Raw genomic sequence first — 16579 nt, forward strand, 5'->3', positions numbered from 1 at the left:
GTATAAACAGGGGGGCATAGCAATTATTATCTTTTGCAAGAATTCGATTAAAGTCTTACTAATGGTCGAGTGCAGTAATCCAAAACTGTGAATAATTAAATGCTGATTTTTAAAATAGGGTACTTTTCTTTTTTAAATATATCATATCCCAGTTAATTTAAAATGAAATTTATAGTCCCTAAGAAAGTAATCCTGAGAGAGAAAGAAGATTTTGGATTAGAAATGCACTTTGAACAAAATGTACAAAGTCAACTCAATAATTTTGTGTATAGACACTTTTTTCCTATCTTTACCTTTTTATTTATTTATTTATTTTGGCTGCACTGCACGGCTTGCAGGATCTTAGTTCCCCGACCAGGGATTGAACTTGGGGCCATGGCAGTGAAAGTGCCAAGTCCTAACCACTGGACTGCAGGGGAATTCCCTCCTATTTTTACTTTTAAATCAGTTCCTAGCACCTCTCAGATAGCCCCTTCTAAAGAAATTTCAACTCCTGTTAAGTGTTTATTTCCTTCCCCTATTAATCCAGTTGTTGCCTATTTTAGTGTCAACATACAACATGAGCTACTTCTACAAAGGCCTAAGGAATTAAAAGGCTATTCTTACATCATACTGGCTCCTTTCCATTAGGCTATAAAAATGCTCTAATCTCTTATCTTTAAAAAAAAAAAGTTCTCTCTTCATCTTGTACTCTTCTCTAGCTAAAATACCTTCTCTATTTTCCTTCAGAGCATTTTAAACTAATTTTTTTAAATTACAGAAATGGTATATGTTAAATGTGAAAAATCAGAAAATAGATAATCCAAAAGAAGGAAATAAAACTCACCATAATCCCCAAACCTAGGGAGAATCATTTGGTATATATCCTCCTATATTCTTATACTTGTTTTTACCAAAATATTCACCAAGAGATACACATCTGACAGGAGGACTTGTAACTAGAGTACATTAAGAACTCTTACAACTCAATAAAATTTACAATATGATTTTTAAAATGGGAAAAAGATCAAAATATTTTCCAAAAGAAGATAGGGAAACAGCTTATGAAAAAATGCTCAACATATGGAAATGCAAACTAAAACAAGATACTGTTACACATCTGCTAAATAATAAAATGGAAATAACCTAAATATCCACCAATAGGAAAGTGGTTAAACAAACTGTAGGATATGCATACGATGGAATACTACTCAACAAGAAGTTCAAACTACTAAATACATGCAACACACTGATGAATCTGAAAAACATTATACTAAACAAAACAAGTCAGATATAAAAGACTACATATTATTTTATTCCATTTATATGAAATTTCCAGAAAAGGCAAATCTGTAAAAACAGAAAACAGATCACTGGCTGCCCAGGGTCTGGGGAGTGGGAAGTGGTTACTGTCTACAAAAGAAATTAAGGGAGCTTTATGCATTCACGGATGTTTCTATAACTTGATTGTGGTGGTAGATTACACAGGTGTATACATGTGCCAAAAATATTGAACTATATAATGAAGCATACCAATTTTAAGTGTATGTAAATTATATCTCAATAAAGTTGGTTATCAAAAACAATACACCCATAACCTCATAACCATGAGAAAATCTTTGTGTATATCCTTTACTTCTTACTTTTACCAGAATGAGATCATGCTAGTCATACTGTTTTATAACAATATAACTATTTCAATTTGATACTAATTATTTTTTTAATTAATTAATTTGTTTATTTTTTACTGCATTGGGTCTTCATTGCTGCATGCGGGCTTTCTCTAGTTGCAGTGAGCGGGGGCTACTCTTCGTTGCAGTGAGCAGGCTTCTCATTGCGGTGGCCTCTCTTGTTGCAGAGCACAGGCTCCAGGTGCGTGGGCTCCAGCAGTTGTGGCACACAGGCTCCAGAGCGCAGTCTCAGTAGTTGTGGCGCATGGGCTTAGCTGCTCCGTGGCATGTGCGATCTTCCCAGACCAGGGCTCAAACCCGTGTCTCCTGCATTGGCAGGCGGATTCTTAACCACCGCACCACAGGGAAGCCCTAATTTCCTACTGAAATATTTCTTCACTTCATGTTCAATGGCTGTTCAAAATCTTACATCTGGACAATTACACTAGCCTCCATACTCTACGCCGGACTCCATTCTTGATCTCACACATCTCCCACAATGTTATCAGAATAATACTTTAAACTGGAAGCCTGTTTATATCAAACTCTTGTTTAAAATCCTTCGGTAGCTCTGCAATCACTTATAAATTTCTTGCTTTGAACTCTCCTTTAGTGGCTTTTGTGTATTAAATTTGAGAAACACATCAACATCTAAACAAGAAAATTACCTATATATCCACCACCCAGAGATAGCCTTGTTAATAATTTATTATTTCTCTCAATATCTCTTTACCTGCATTTTCAAATAGGATATCTGTGTGTATACACATTTTATCTATGCTTTAATAGGCCTCATGTTGACTACCAAATGAATCAAGGTTTTAGTTTTTCAAAGTAACTAATTAAACTTATTCACATTTTCCCTGTTCCCCTACAACATTATATTTCATGACTTTTTGTTGTTTTACTGCACTAGCTAGTACCTCCAGAAAAATGTTGAATACTAGTGGTGAGAGTCTGTAGATTCCTTTTATTATTCCAGGCTTAAAAAGCAACATGCTGGGGACTTCCCTGGTGGCACAGTGGTTAAAAATCTGCCTGCCAATGCAGGGAACACGTGTTCCGAACACGTGTTCGAGCCCTGGTCTGGGAAGATCCCACATGCCATGGAGCAACTAAGCCCGTGCACCACAACTACTGAGCCTGCGCTCTAGAGCCTGAGGCCACAACTACTTAGCCTGCGTGCCACAACTACTGAAGCCCAGGCGCCTAGAGCCTGTGCTCCACAACAAGAGAAGCCACCGCAATGAGAAGCCCGTGCACCGCAATGAAGAGCAGCCCCTGCTCACTGCCACTAGAGAAAGCCCACGCGCAGCAACAAAGATCCAATGCAGACAAAAATTTAAAAAAAAAAAAAAAAAAGCAACATGTTGGGTGTTTCATCATTAGGTAAGATGCTCCCTATTAGTTTCTGATATTGTTCTTTATCAAGTTAACAAAATGTACCTGGTTTTCTAAGAATTCTCATTATCAAGGAAAAGGTATTAATTTTTTTTCAGATGTCTTTTCTGCATCAAGTTGATCATATGGTTTTCTCCTTTCATCTATTCATGTAATTTAATTATTTTAAAATGTTTACCAATGTGGATCCATCGTAAGAAAATTTAAACTTATTAATATGGCTTATCTGGCCTTCAGGATCTGGACTCTATCTTGAAAATCATATCCTACTCCTTACTCATTGTGCAATAAATATGCCATGCTTTCTCAGTCACTACTATCTTTGAACCCTTTGCCAGTGGAAAGGCTTTTCTTCTTTCTTGGGCTTTCAGGTAAATTCCCAACTGTCCTTCAAGACTTAGCATATTAAATTTTCTGTTTCTTCCTTCCTCCCAAATCTCCTCCTCTGCCATGTCTGCCTCTCCCCAACCCCTACTGAAGTAGGCACATCTCATTATGCTCTTGGTACCTTTTTCATACTGCCACCATAGTACTTCTCATTAGATTGTGATTGTTAACTCATTTTTCTTCCACAGTGAGAGTCTAACTCAATTTTCACTGGTTGATGTGCATCTGGGCTCCTTCCAGCTTCTAATGATTATCTGGCTGCTATGAACGTTTATGCTTAAGCCTTTGTGTGGATATGTTTTCATCTCTCTCAGGTACATACCCAGACATAAAAATGTTGGGTCACAGATGTAGGTACTTCAGCTTTAGCAGACATTTCCAAACATTTTCCAAAGTGGCAGTACCAATTTATACTCCACCAGTAACATTATCAGAGTTTCAGTTCCTCCGTAAGTTCATTAAGATTTAACATTGCCAATCTTTCAAAAATTTTTTTAGTCATTTTGGTGTCTATGCGGTAGTCTCTCATTTTGTTTTAATTCGCATTTCTCTATTAGCTAACGATGCTGGACTTTTCATACTTACTGGCTGTTGGGGTTTCCTCTTTTTGTGAAGCGTCTGTTCAAGTCCTTTGCCCATTAAAAAAAAACTAAGTAGTCTCTTTCTTGTTAATTCGCGACAGTTCTTTTGGATGCAAGTTTTTGTTATATATATACTTATACACGTATATACCTCAATATCTCAAAATCAAATAATCAAATATCATTTTGTAGTTTGTTGGCTTGCATTTTTACTGGATAAGCAAAAGTTCATTTAACGAAACCCAGGTTCTCAACCTTTTCTTGATAAAAGCACTTTAAAAATGATCAAAAAACTTGTTTTACATTTATTAATGAGTATCCTGGATTGTCAAAGATATAATCTGGATCTCAGTATCTGAAGTTTTCAGAAGCTGTATTATCTATTATATGATATTTAATGTTTAACTGATATTTTAAGCTATAAAAACAAAGAACACTTCCTAATGTGTTAAGACATTCTTTCATCAAATTCTTGAGTTTTTTTTACTTACTTGGATTAAATTTCCATTTAAAAATGATATACTAACTGAAACATGAAGTAATTTCTTCCTTTAAATACTGTATATGAAAAAAGCTGGAATGATGAATGCTAAAAAGCAAAAAGTTAGGCAATGAGCATATGAATAGCCTAGTTAGTCTCATCCCAGTCACAAAACTTCACCTGGCCTCAAAATTCAGAAACATAAAACAGAAGGGTTGAATAAGGTGATTGTTAAGCTTTTCCAGCTGTAAAATAAAAGCAATGAGTCCATTTAACCTTCAGAATTTTGTTATCAGATTTAACACTCTTCTTTGATGAGTTCCAAGTACATCCTTTTCTCACATGTTATGCACTGTCAAGTCAGGGCTGCCACACAGTTGTGCATGCACAACTCCAGGGGAAGTCATTCACTTTGTAGCACAACCGTATGTTGTTGCCCCAAATAGGTTAGTCATTTTGCACTCATTTTAAGACCAGTCTCAGCCCAATGTCACTAATCACCTACTATCCCACCACCACCAAAGCAATACAATTCTCAAGTATTACTGAAGGCTGTGAAAGCAAACTTTGAGAAAATCTCCTTGATATAGAATCAATACTTTTACAATTGTGAACCATGTACATGTTAACTGTGCTAAATCTAATATTGAAAATTGAGTTTTTAAAGTCCTTTTTAACTATTTCTTTCTCTCTCAAAGCATTACTCTTTAAGCCACTTCTAGTTCTTTGCCTCTGAACTCCTAAAACCCTTTAAAGCTACGTTGCCTCCTTTTTTTTTCCTTTCCTTCCAGCCTTTCTGTTGTGTCACTTTCTTCCAATGGAGCAATTTAAATCTCTCTTGCTTATATCATTCTCTTTTCTACCTACTGTTCTTAACAAAACAAAGCCCCAGTACCTAGCTGGACAAACCTTCCTCCTAAATGGGAAGAGAAGGATTACAATTATCTATTATGTATTCCTCCCAACCCTACACAATAAAAGTTATACTATATTTGTGAATAAATAAGATCAAAGTACTGTCAGCTATTTCAATCTCTATAAGGAATTTTCAGGAAACCCATTTAAACTATAAGTAAAACTACAGGGATAATTTATTAATGAAAAATTCTGCATATTTAATTTCAATAATAAAAAATGAGCACAAAGAATAGGTCTCAACTAGGTCTTTTAACTAGCAGATGGGAAATTTCCCCTCTAGAAACAGGTCCCTAGGTCACACTCCTATCCTGAGCAACATGAGACTTCTCTCTGCCACTCTTGCACATAGGACCTTCGCTCACTGTAAGCATCTAAATGAAGAAAATACATTCTGTGCTAATTCAAAAAGTGCCTCCTAACCTATTTTACGTGTCTGTAGCTCTGGAAGTCCTACCCTTCCCTCAGCCCATTTTCTGTTTTGTGTCTGGGTTCAGTGAAATAGATTTACCTGATGGGCTTCCAGAATTATTCATTTTAAAATAACTTAAAATCCTGTAATAATGACAGAATGTCCACCCCCCAAAAATAGGAGATGGCTTACTTACATCCTTTTAAAACCTTCAATTTAAAATATGTTTGCAGAGGGACTTCCCTGGTGGTCCAGTGGTTAAGACTCTGTGCTCCCAATGCAGGGGGCCCAGGTTCGATCCCCAGTCAGGGAACTAGATCCTGCATGCCGCAACCAAAGATCCCACACACCACAACTAAAGATGCCACGTGCTGCAACTAAGACCCGGTGCAGCCAAACAAATACTTTTTAAAATAAATAAAATAAAATGTTTGCAAAACACATTGAACACTAAACATCAACAAGCAGCAGACACTAGAACTTAAATATCAGCATGTTAACATGAGATACTCTCACTGTACATTAAAATTTAATTATTTTGGACCTTCTAAACAGTAACTATAGAGGAAAAACTTCAAAATACCTACAAGTAACAAATCTTAGAAGTTACATATTTATGATACCTGATTATCGAATATAATTTAATCTCATCAGTATTAATTTATCTCAGTTTATAATGTATAATGCTTAAAATAAAACTATACTACATTAAAATTTTTCCCCTTTAGTAATTTAGACAAATATTTCTCTTACTATGCAAATATGTAGTTGTATATACAAACCTAATGCTATTCTCTTCATGAAACAGAGCCCTGACTGTGAACTAAGCATATATTTTTTTCAGGATAAAATACACGTAAGCAAATTTTTCCTAACACAATAAATTATTAACATGTGATCAGCAGTAATTCTAACAAACCTTATATTCACACCAGTATTTTCCAAGAACGCTGCCTTACTATCACTATCAATTACTTTGTATATGTCAATGAGACGTTCAGAATACATACCTCTTGTGCAAGGTCTTGCGCATTGGAGATAAGAGGAAATGGAGGACTGGCCTTGTTCATGTGTACTGTGACAGCGTTGTATATCTTAAATGCATTCTGGAAATCTTTATTTTGTACAAGTTGTAAAAGCAGTGAAATATCCTCCTGGCTCTGAGAATCTACCAAAGTATGTTGGATATGTTTAAGTGAAGAAAACAGGTCTTCCACTTCTAGTAGGAGAAGGAAAAGGTATCCAAAAATTAATTTTCTGTCCTAATTCCACATGTATTTTAAGATAAAATTTCTTGAACCAATAACAAAGTTTTCAAGAAAAACAAAACTTGCAAATATTTTTGAGTGTCAAATCATTGTCATTTTACTGATTTTTAAGTAAGACTTTAAAAATTATACAACAGAGTAACTTTTTTTCAAGAGTGTTTTAATTATGGAACTAATACATATCACTATAAAAATAAATGAAGGATAGAATACATAAATGAATAAAAAATTTAAAACCACCAATAGTCCCATCACTTAGAAACAACTTAAAAAAAAAATCGTACTGCATTTCCTTTTTTCATTTAACAGGGCATTTTCATTGTTTTCCCACATCACCAAACAGTCTTTAAAAAACTTATAATGGCTCCATGATGTTCTATTATATGTCTAAACTAAAACTTATAATAACCAATACACTAAGTTGAGCATTCAGGGTGCTTCCAATTTTTTGCTAGTATAAGTAATGAGCATTTCTGTACATAATGATCACTGCTATGTACAGTAAAAATGTCTGAGATTCTGGTGTTTCTTAAAATAATTCCAAGAAACAGAATTTTTAAATAAGATTCTGACATTTTAAAAGCCAAAGAGTTTTCTAGGGAGGTTTTACTAATTTATATCCCATTACCAATATTTTTACCAATATTCAAAATTACCATTTTTAAAAACCTTCCACTTCTTTAACAGGGAGGTTGAAGTTTACTCAGGCACTTCTTTTGTGGTTCATAGAACTCCTATGAACATGTGAGTCTCCTAAAATTTTACTGAAAATCTGGGGCATGTGTACATATGCACGTTCCCATTAGTGTGCACGTGCAGCACATACATTTTTCTGGAAGAGGGTTATCCCAAAATGGTTAAGAACTACAGTTTATCTCCTCTCTGACCCCCAAGAGGTAGATATGTGCACATGTATACACTTTGTCACATTTGCTCGAAATAGTTTTCTAATTTTTCCATCTGTCTGTTAATTGCATTTGTGGTACCTTTATTGTAGAAGTTTTCGGCTGTTATGTGTTGAGAATGGTCCACCTTTCCCTGTGTGATTTCTTTCACTGTCTAAGCTTATAAACTCCTTCCCCTAGGTCATTAAATGTTTACCTACATTTAAATTTTCTAATGGCTTCTATTTTGTAGTTAACTTCAATCTATCTGGAATTTTGTTATAGATTTGAGGGGAAATTTTAACTTCATTTCTTTTCTTCCAAATGGTTAACCAATTATTCTAACACCATTTATTGAATAATCCCTCCTTTTCCACTGATTTATGATACCACCAAATTCTTACATATATCAGGGTCTGTTTCTAGTCCACTGGTCTATCAGAACCACAATCTTCTTACAATAGTATTATAGTCTTTGCTCATATTGATATGACAAATACTTGCTCATTACTTTTTCAAAAATGTCTTGACTTCAAATGAGCTACAGAATCATTTTTAAGATACCTCCTCACTCTCTATTTCCTATTCATACAGAAAGAAAAACCTATTGAGATGCTGACTAAAATTAAAACTGTAAATGATTCTGGGAAAAACTTTCAGTAGATAGTATCTGTGTATATCTGTGTCTTATACAGTCACATTAAAAAAAAAAAGCAGAAAACCTCTTGGTTTAAGTCTTTCTGTTAGTTTTCTTCACACAGGACCTGTAGAAAAGTTACTGATTCTTATTTATCTTATATCCTACCAGTTAACAGTTGTTAAATGTTTTATAGGTTAGAATAGCTCTTCTGTTGATTCTGAAGTTCCCTATCTTTTCCCCCCCAAATCAAAACAGCTTTAGCTCTCCTTATAAAAATTATATATGCTCTTTAGTAATTTAAAATGTACCAAAAAACTGGAAAAAAAATTGAAAGTCAAAACTGTCATTTGAATGACCTAAGAAGTTGTGATCCAGAACTAAATAAAACTTGAGAAATAGCCAGAATTTAACCATAAGTTAATGTTATCTACAAGAGTAGACAGAATATAGATAGGGGAAATTTAAAGATGTTGGTCAAACAGTACAAACTGTCAGTTTTAAGGTGAATAAGTTCTGAGGATCTAATGGACAGCAATGGTGACTAGAGTCAATAATACTGTATTGTATACCTGAAATTTGCTGAGAGTACATCTTAAGCATTCTCACCACACACACAAAAGGTAACTATGTGAGGTGATGGATGTGTTAATCAACTTAATTGTGGTAAACATTTCACAATATCACATTGTACACTTTAGATATATAAAATTTTTTTGCCAACTACACTTCAATAAAGTTGGGGTGGGGGAAGAATATGGAGTGTCAGATTTCATCAAATTCGAAGAAGTTACCACAGAATTACCTAAGTGTATAAAGAATTCCCCGAGTATAAAGAATTCAATAGCCTTAAAGTATCTTTAGAGCAAAACAGGAAAACATTTAAATATCTTAAAAGGAAAAAGAATTACAAAACCAACAAAGTAGTTAAGGTAATTGACTACAATCTTAAGGAGACTATAGACTTTCTGAGTGGATAATGAGACTTCTGTTTAAAATTTCAGTAATCGTTTAAAGCGGCTCAGCCTGGTTGTCAGGGCAATGAGAAAATCAGGAGCTTCAGGATCTCACTGCTGAATGAAATCAATAAGCAACTTTAGATAGCTCAGAAGGTAACAAACTCCCTACTATGTCTCTTCAAGCCCAGGGGGATTTAAAATTTTAGAGACAAAGAAACTTCTACATAATCTCTGTGTACCAAAGCCACCCACAGACACTAAAATACTGACATTTAAAAAAAAATTTTTTATCGTAGTCATACCTCTCAGATATAACTACCGGTATTATTTTGTCATACTATATATATATAGCCTTTCAGACTTGTAAAAAATGCTGATCCTAACCATAGAGGTCACATTGTAAATGTTGTTTTGTAATCTGATATTTTCCAATGTCTTTAGAATTCATTCTTAGGATAAAATTACTTATCAAATAATAAAAACATTTAAAACTTTGATACATATTGCCAAACTGCCCTACAGATTTGTACTAACTCATACTCCTACCACTAAAGAACTTGAGTGCCTGTTTCTACAAACAGCCCAAATTTTTCACTTTTGGTGATCTGGTTAGGAAAACGTATTTCTTTGTCTAGTAGTGACATTTAATGTATCTTCACAAGGTTAACATTTCTTCTTTCATCGATTTTCTCCTTATCTTTTGACCATTTTTCTACTAGATTATTTTCCTTAATGACTAGAATTACAGAGATTATATAAATATCCCTGCAGTCTTAAGCAGAATGTACTAAATTTTCTTGCTGTATCAGAACAATGGTTTTTAATCAAGGATATTTATGAGAATCACTAAGGAAATTTACAAAGATATTTATGTCCTGAGTTCTACTTCAAACACAATCAGAATCTCCTGTGTCTTCTTTAATTTTTTATATATATATATATATATATTTTTTTTTTTTTTTTTAAAGTTGACTATGTACCCTTCTGGTTAAGAACCAATGACTTACAGGCTTTATTAACAGCAGTTATTGTAATATTTTAAGACATGATATACTTGGGAATAACTAAAGCACTCACACCTATTTTCTTCTATACTAAATAACCTTGATTGCTGTATTGAATTTTTGTGTCTGCTTTATAGTTATTCTAGTTCCTCCTTTACAACTATTCAGTATTTCCTTTTGTTGCCCTCTCTTACTTCCGTAGTAAACACAGCATAGAATTTTCATTTTTAGAATATTTTACGCACAAATAAAATACTGTAGTCATAAGCCAGCAAGGAAATAGGAAAAGTGAGGTAGGGTAATCTAAACTAGGGATGGCTTAATGAGAGATAAAACTGGAGATCAATGGCCTTATTTCACGATATCAGTTAACAGCTGAGATGCAGCACAGAGAGGCAACAGGAATTTTTTTTTTTTTTTTTTTTTTTTGCGGTACGCGGGCCTCTCACTGTCTTGGCCTCTCCCGCCGCAGAGCACAGGCTCCGGACGCGCAGGCTCAGTGGCCATGGCTCACGGGCCCAGCCGTTCCGCAGCATGTGGGATCCTCCCAGACCGGGGCACAAACCCGCGTCCCCCGCATCGGCAGGCGGACTCCCAACCACTGCGCCACCAGGGAAGCCCAGGCAACAGGAAATTTTGTGGTTAATCCAAAAGGGATGATTGCTTTAAAGTTCTAAGAGGGGTTTCCCAGGTGGCGCAGTGGTTAAGAATCGATCACCTGACAATGCTGGGGGCACAGGTTCGAGTCCTGGTCCGGGAAGATCCCACATGCCGCGGGGCAACTAAGCCCCTGAGCCACAACTACTGAGCCTGCGCTCTAGAGCCCACGAGCCACAACTACTGAGCCCGTGTGCCACAACTACTGAAGCCTGCGCACCTAGAGCCCGTGCTCTGCATCAAGAGAAGCCACCCAATGAGAAGCCTGCGCACCACAAGAAGAGTGGGCCTCACTCGCCGCAACTAGAAAACGCCCACGTGCAGCAATGAAGACCCAACGCAGCCAAAAAAAAAAAAAAAGAAAAAAAAAATTCTAAGAAATCAGTAGGCTTCTCGTGTTGATAGGAAGTTAGGTAAGGAATACAGGTTCCAGAGGAAGAGTAAATCTGGTCAATTTTTTCATATTGTGTTCATACTGAGGAATTCTAAAGACATTAAAGACCATCCGGGACAGTTTAAAATCCAGAAAAGAAAAAAAAATCTCAGGGTCAAACTGGAAATGTCTTTCTCTCAGGAGATCAGGGACCAAGATAAGATCTATAGGAAATAGGAAGGCTGAAAGCAGAAGAACTATACAACTGAGCCCCAAAGAGGCTGTTGACTTAGTACCTATCTACTTAAGTAAAGGCTATCAGGAGAACTTAAGGACCATGCCAAGTGCCAGAAATAACAACTTTAACTGGGCTTAAGGTTCAAATTTTGTAGGTTAGCATCAAGGTTCAAATTTTGTAGGTTAGCATCAATTTAAACTTGTTAATTATCATCCTTTACAAATTCACTAACCTCTATGAAGTCCTATTCACGTTTCTGCTGTTTAATTAGTAAAAAGTGTTTTCACTGAAATTATCTTTTTTTAGGAGTTGTCTCCAGACTTATTGCATTAATCAATGTTGCCAGACTAAATTGAGATCATTTGCACTTAAGCTCAGCTTTCACAATGAAATATCACCAACCCGTTATTTGTAGTTGAAAAACTACAAATATGTATTTGGTCTGAATTACACACTAGTCACTGCCAATATTGAATAGAAAGACATAGAACAGTATTTGTATTACAGACATATATACATATATATTATTTTATTTAATCCTCATAAAATCTGAGAAACTTTTCCCAATTTAAAAAAACCCACCAAAACCTGAGACATACATAGTTCAGAGCAAATCTCTACAGATGGAGAAAATGAAGTCATACAGAAAAATGGCACCTGGGTGAAGAATCTTTTTGAACTTCTAAGGCAGTGTTTTTTCTGCCATACCAAGGGCTTAAAAAAAGATAAATTTTTGTTTCTTTTTTAGATTTTAGGGCTTGATTGTGACATGTCATTTATCTGCTTTAGAAAAGCTGTCCTAAAGTGTCTTTCTGCCCAATATAGCAGCATGCAATGTACACTGACTAGTATTTAGAGGAGCTTACACATTCTATTTTACCATGTACCTGTACGAAGAATTTCCTCTAGTTAACTGTGTTTGTACATGTTCACACATATAATACACCCTCCAAATGCTACTTTTATAATACTGTTGCATTTTATTTCTGCTGTTTTAACCAAGTGTCTTGTGCTTCAAATATTTTCTCAGAGTATTTTATTTCAACTCTAACATCACAATAGTATGCTAGGCAGTACACTGTAAAAGTTCAGCAAAAGAAACCAAAACTGCAGTTCTTGTGAATGTAGAGGCTATGTATCTTTTTGAGAAATATTGTAAAAACATCTTTGATGGTGTAGCACTAGCCTGGGTAACTAAGTAGTTCAGCAAAATTGATAACTTATGATTTAAATAGGAAGTTTTCAGATAAATTCCATATCTGCTTTCATGGCCAATTTAGCTGGGAAATTTTCCAGATAGCATTCTTAGGCAGGAAAGCTCCCCAAGTACTCTCATGCTTCAGGTTCAAATATGTTTCCATGACAAATGTTTAATGAACAAACAGAACAGATTAAGTTACTAGACAATCACAGTTTTTAAGACTTCATTAAATATAAATATATAGCTTGACAAGAAGATATGGATTAAACCATATGTAGCTGAAACAAATAAATATGTAAAAGGAAATATGAAACAGTAAATGATATAAACTTATTTATAAAGACATGAATTTCATCAGAGGGTTTATCAGTTTAATGGAAATTAAAAATGATGCTGCCTCTGCCCAATAAAGTTTTAAGGTCACAGAGAAAGCAAAAAATATCTATCGCATTAGTCTTACAATACTGATTATGATAAATTTTATTGGAAAATTCTGAATGGAATTCTGACAAAAGGTCTTTTCTTTGATATTAAGTATGATGTCATAATGAAAAATAATTGTTGGCAATATCAACTCTGGGATTCTCATTCTGACACACGTTCATTTTAGTTTCATATAAAAATTCTTAATTTCAAAAGGTATTTTGTTGTAGGTTTAAAAAACTTTGTTTCTATATGGTATATCTTTAAAAGCATTTTACAAATACATATTATGCAAAACAGCAAATTTTCTACCCATAAGAAATGTTCCATTGTATGATATAGTAATTAGATTACATGCTACTTAAACGAAAACCACCTAAGTTCTTCGAAATTCTGTGCAATTCCAGAGGAAATTTGAAAAATCTAATCAGATGCAGCTAAATCCATCCTGTCAAATATGTACCCTCTTTTATAATAATGATGAAGATAGACAACAAAGAGAGGACAGACTAGAGAGAGAACAGAGACTCCCCATATACAGATATCAGAGGCTCCCTTCCCCATTCCCATACACAGAGACACAACAGGCACAAGGAAAAAGAACCACATGGACAGAGAAGTAGAGAGATAAATAAAGAACACAGGGCTAGCAAGAAAGAATGACACAGGTGTAGAGCGGGGAGTGAACAAAGAAGGGGTTACGGAGGAAGAGCAGTACCCAGAACAAGGCAGGATGGAGGGAAGACGGAAATGAGGACAGACACTGTGCTGAGGGGAAGGCAAAGGCAGGCATGGCAAATCTGGCTTTGGTGATAAACTCCAGTCTGTAGCAACTTCCCTAGAAGCAAGTTCTTTATATCTAGTTCAAATGCCTTGTCCTGCAGTTTGATCTATTTCCTCTTATTTGATGTTCAGTAGACATTGTTTTAAGTTTCCCATTTCCTCTAACGTTTCATACAACAGTTAAATCTTGATTATTTATGTTAAAAGAGAGGACATATTATCTAAAAGCAAGAAAAATCACTTATATTTGGCTTTGGGATACAATTAATCAGATAAATACAAACACACACATAAGCCCACAAATCCACCCCCCAACACTCTCCTCTCCTCTTGGCCCTCTCCTGGCTGCCTAAAATATAAAAGAATGAAGACTCTAAAATGGGCAACAGAAAGCAATCACCAAGAGTTGCTCTATCTGAAAATTCTATCTTCAAACACCCAAGACTGGAGAATTGTCTGGCAGTAAGGGTAAACAATAAAATTACTCAAGGAAGCTACGGAATCTCCGTTTCTGGAGATCTTTCAAAGCAATGGAGATAACCATCTACCTTGGATTAGCTTTGTTATTTTCACTTACTGCTATCATTTACCCCACATGAAAACAGTTTCTACATATCTATTCTAGCATTAATATTCTTCCGTTTCATTGTTTAAATAATACCAATTCTTTTAACCTATCCTCAGAAATTTCTATATTTCAACCAACTTCATGACTTTTTCCTGAACACTTTTAAAGATTTCTTCTTTTCCCCTAAACTGTACAGTCAAATTGACTATTCAGATGAGGAACTTAATAGTATTGAGTATGAGGAGATTATACCAGTTTCCAGTACATCTATCCACTGACTCGAAATTCGAATGTTCATTTAGGAAATCTTTACTTAAGTAGGGATGGGTTGTCTTTCCTTTTTCTTTTTTTCTTTTTAAATTTAAGGACATAAAATTCAGATCTCTGAGCTTTGGTTTTCAGTGGACTAGGTTAAACTGCATTTATTAAAAATAACGAGAAGCTCATGAAACACCCTGAACAGTAATTAATCATTAAAAAATTGCATTACAAATTAAAAAGAAATTCTAGACAAGCATACAAGCAAAGACAGTTGAGAGAGATGGCAGAGCAAAAACCTTAGCCCTAAATATAAGACAATGGAAAAATATCATTGAAATGACTACTATTCAATCAAGTACAAAAGCTTCATGATTTTTCTCTGGACAAAACTGAAATGAGTTTGGTGAGCAAGAAAAAGACCCAAATTTGAAGGCAGAATACCTGGGTCCTAGTTATGACTTGGATCACTTACTAGCTGCAATATATATCACTGGAAAATCCATCTCAAGTCTCTGGGCCTTTCTATAAAATGAGTGGGTTTGACTTGGATATTATTTCTCAAACTTTCGTTAGTGATCCATTAAAAATGTGTATTTTTAAATTTCTCAACCCAGTATATACATCCCTATTTGAGATAAAAATTTATAAATACTTACATGCAATCTAATATACCTTAATATCTTCTATTTTTTTCTAGTTCTTAAAAAAATTACTGGTTGGGCTTCCCTGGTGGCATAGTGATTGAGAGTCTGCCTGACGATGCAGAGGACACGGGTTCGTGCCCCAGTCTGGGAAGATCCCACATGCCGCAGAGCGGCTGGGCCTGTGAGCCATGGCCGCTGAGCCTGCGCGTCCGGAGCCTGTGCTCCGCAACGGGAGAGGCCACAGCAGTGAGAGGCCCGCGTACCGCCACAAAAAAAAAAAAAAAAAAAATTACTGGTTGATAGCATGGCTAAAATTAAAAAGACATATTGATATAATAACAAATAGAAGCAAGAATGTAGAGAAACTGTAACCCTCTCATGCTGCTGATGAAAAGGTAAAATAGTGCAGGTACTGGCGAAAATATGGCAGTTCCTCAATAAGTTAAAACACAATTACCATTTGATCCAGCAATTCCACTCCTAGGTATATACTCCAAAGAATTGAAAACAGATGTTTAAACAAAAATTATATGTGAATATTTGTAACAGCACTATTCACAATAGCTAAAAGGTAGAAACAAACCAAACATTCCACCAACAGATGAATGGATAAACAAAACATGGTATTTCCATACAGTGGAATATTATTCAGCTATAAAAAGGAATGAAGTAATGGTTCATACTACAACACAGATGAACCCTGAAGACATTATGCTATGTGAAAAGAAACCAGTTACAAAAAGCCACATACTGTATGATTCAGTTAGATGAAATGTCCCAAATAAACAAATACACAGAAAGTAGATTAGGGTGGTCAGGAGTTAGGGGGAGGAGAGAATAGAGAGTGAATGCT

The 16579-nt window shown here is 35.2% G+C and overlaps 1 protein-coding gene across 4 annotated transcripts in view; it reads right to left on the minus strand.

Annotated features, from left to right (window-relative positions):
- The window catches only part of PALS1 (protein associated with LIN7 1, MAGUK p55 family member), a 103113-nt gene that overhangs the window by 45068 nt on the left and 41466 nt on the right, over nucleotides 1-16579 (minus strand). For all 4 annotated transcript variants that reach the window (XM_060004368.1, XM_060004366.1, XM_060004367.1 and 1 more), the window contains exon 4: nucleotides 6837-7045. In XM_060004368.1, the coding sequence (XP_059860351.1) occupies nucleotides 6837-7045 (209 nt within the window). The remainder of the gene's footprint in view (nucleotides 1-6836; nucleotides 7046-16579) is intronic.

The sequence above is a fragment of the Delphinus delphis genome, chromosome 2 (genome assembly GCF_949987515.2).
Source record: "Delphinus delphis chromosome 2, mDelDel1.2, whole genome shotgun sequence".
NCBI classification, from domain to species: domain Eukaryota; kingdom Metazoa; phylum Chordata; class Mammalia; order Artiodactyla; family Delphinidae; genus Delphinus; species Delphinus delphis.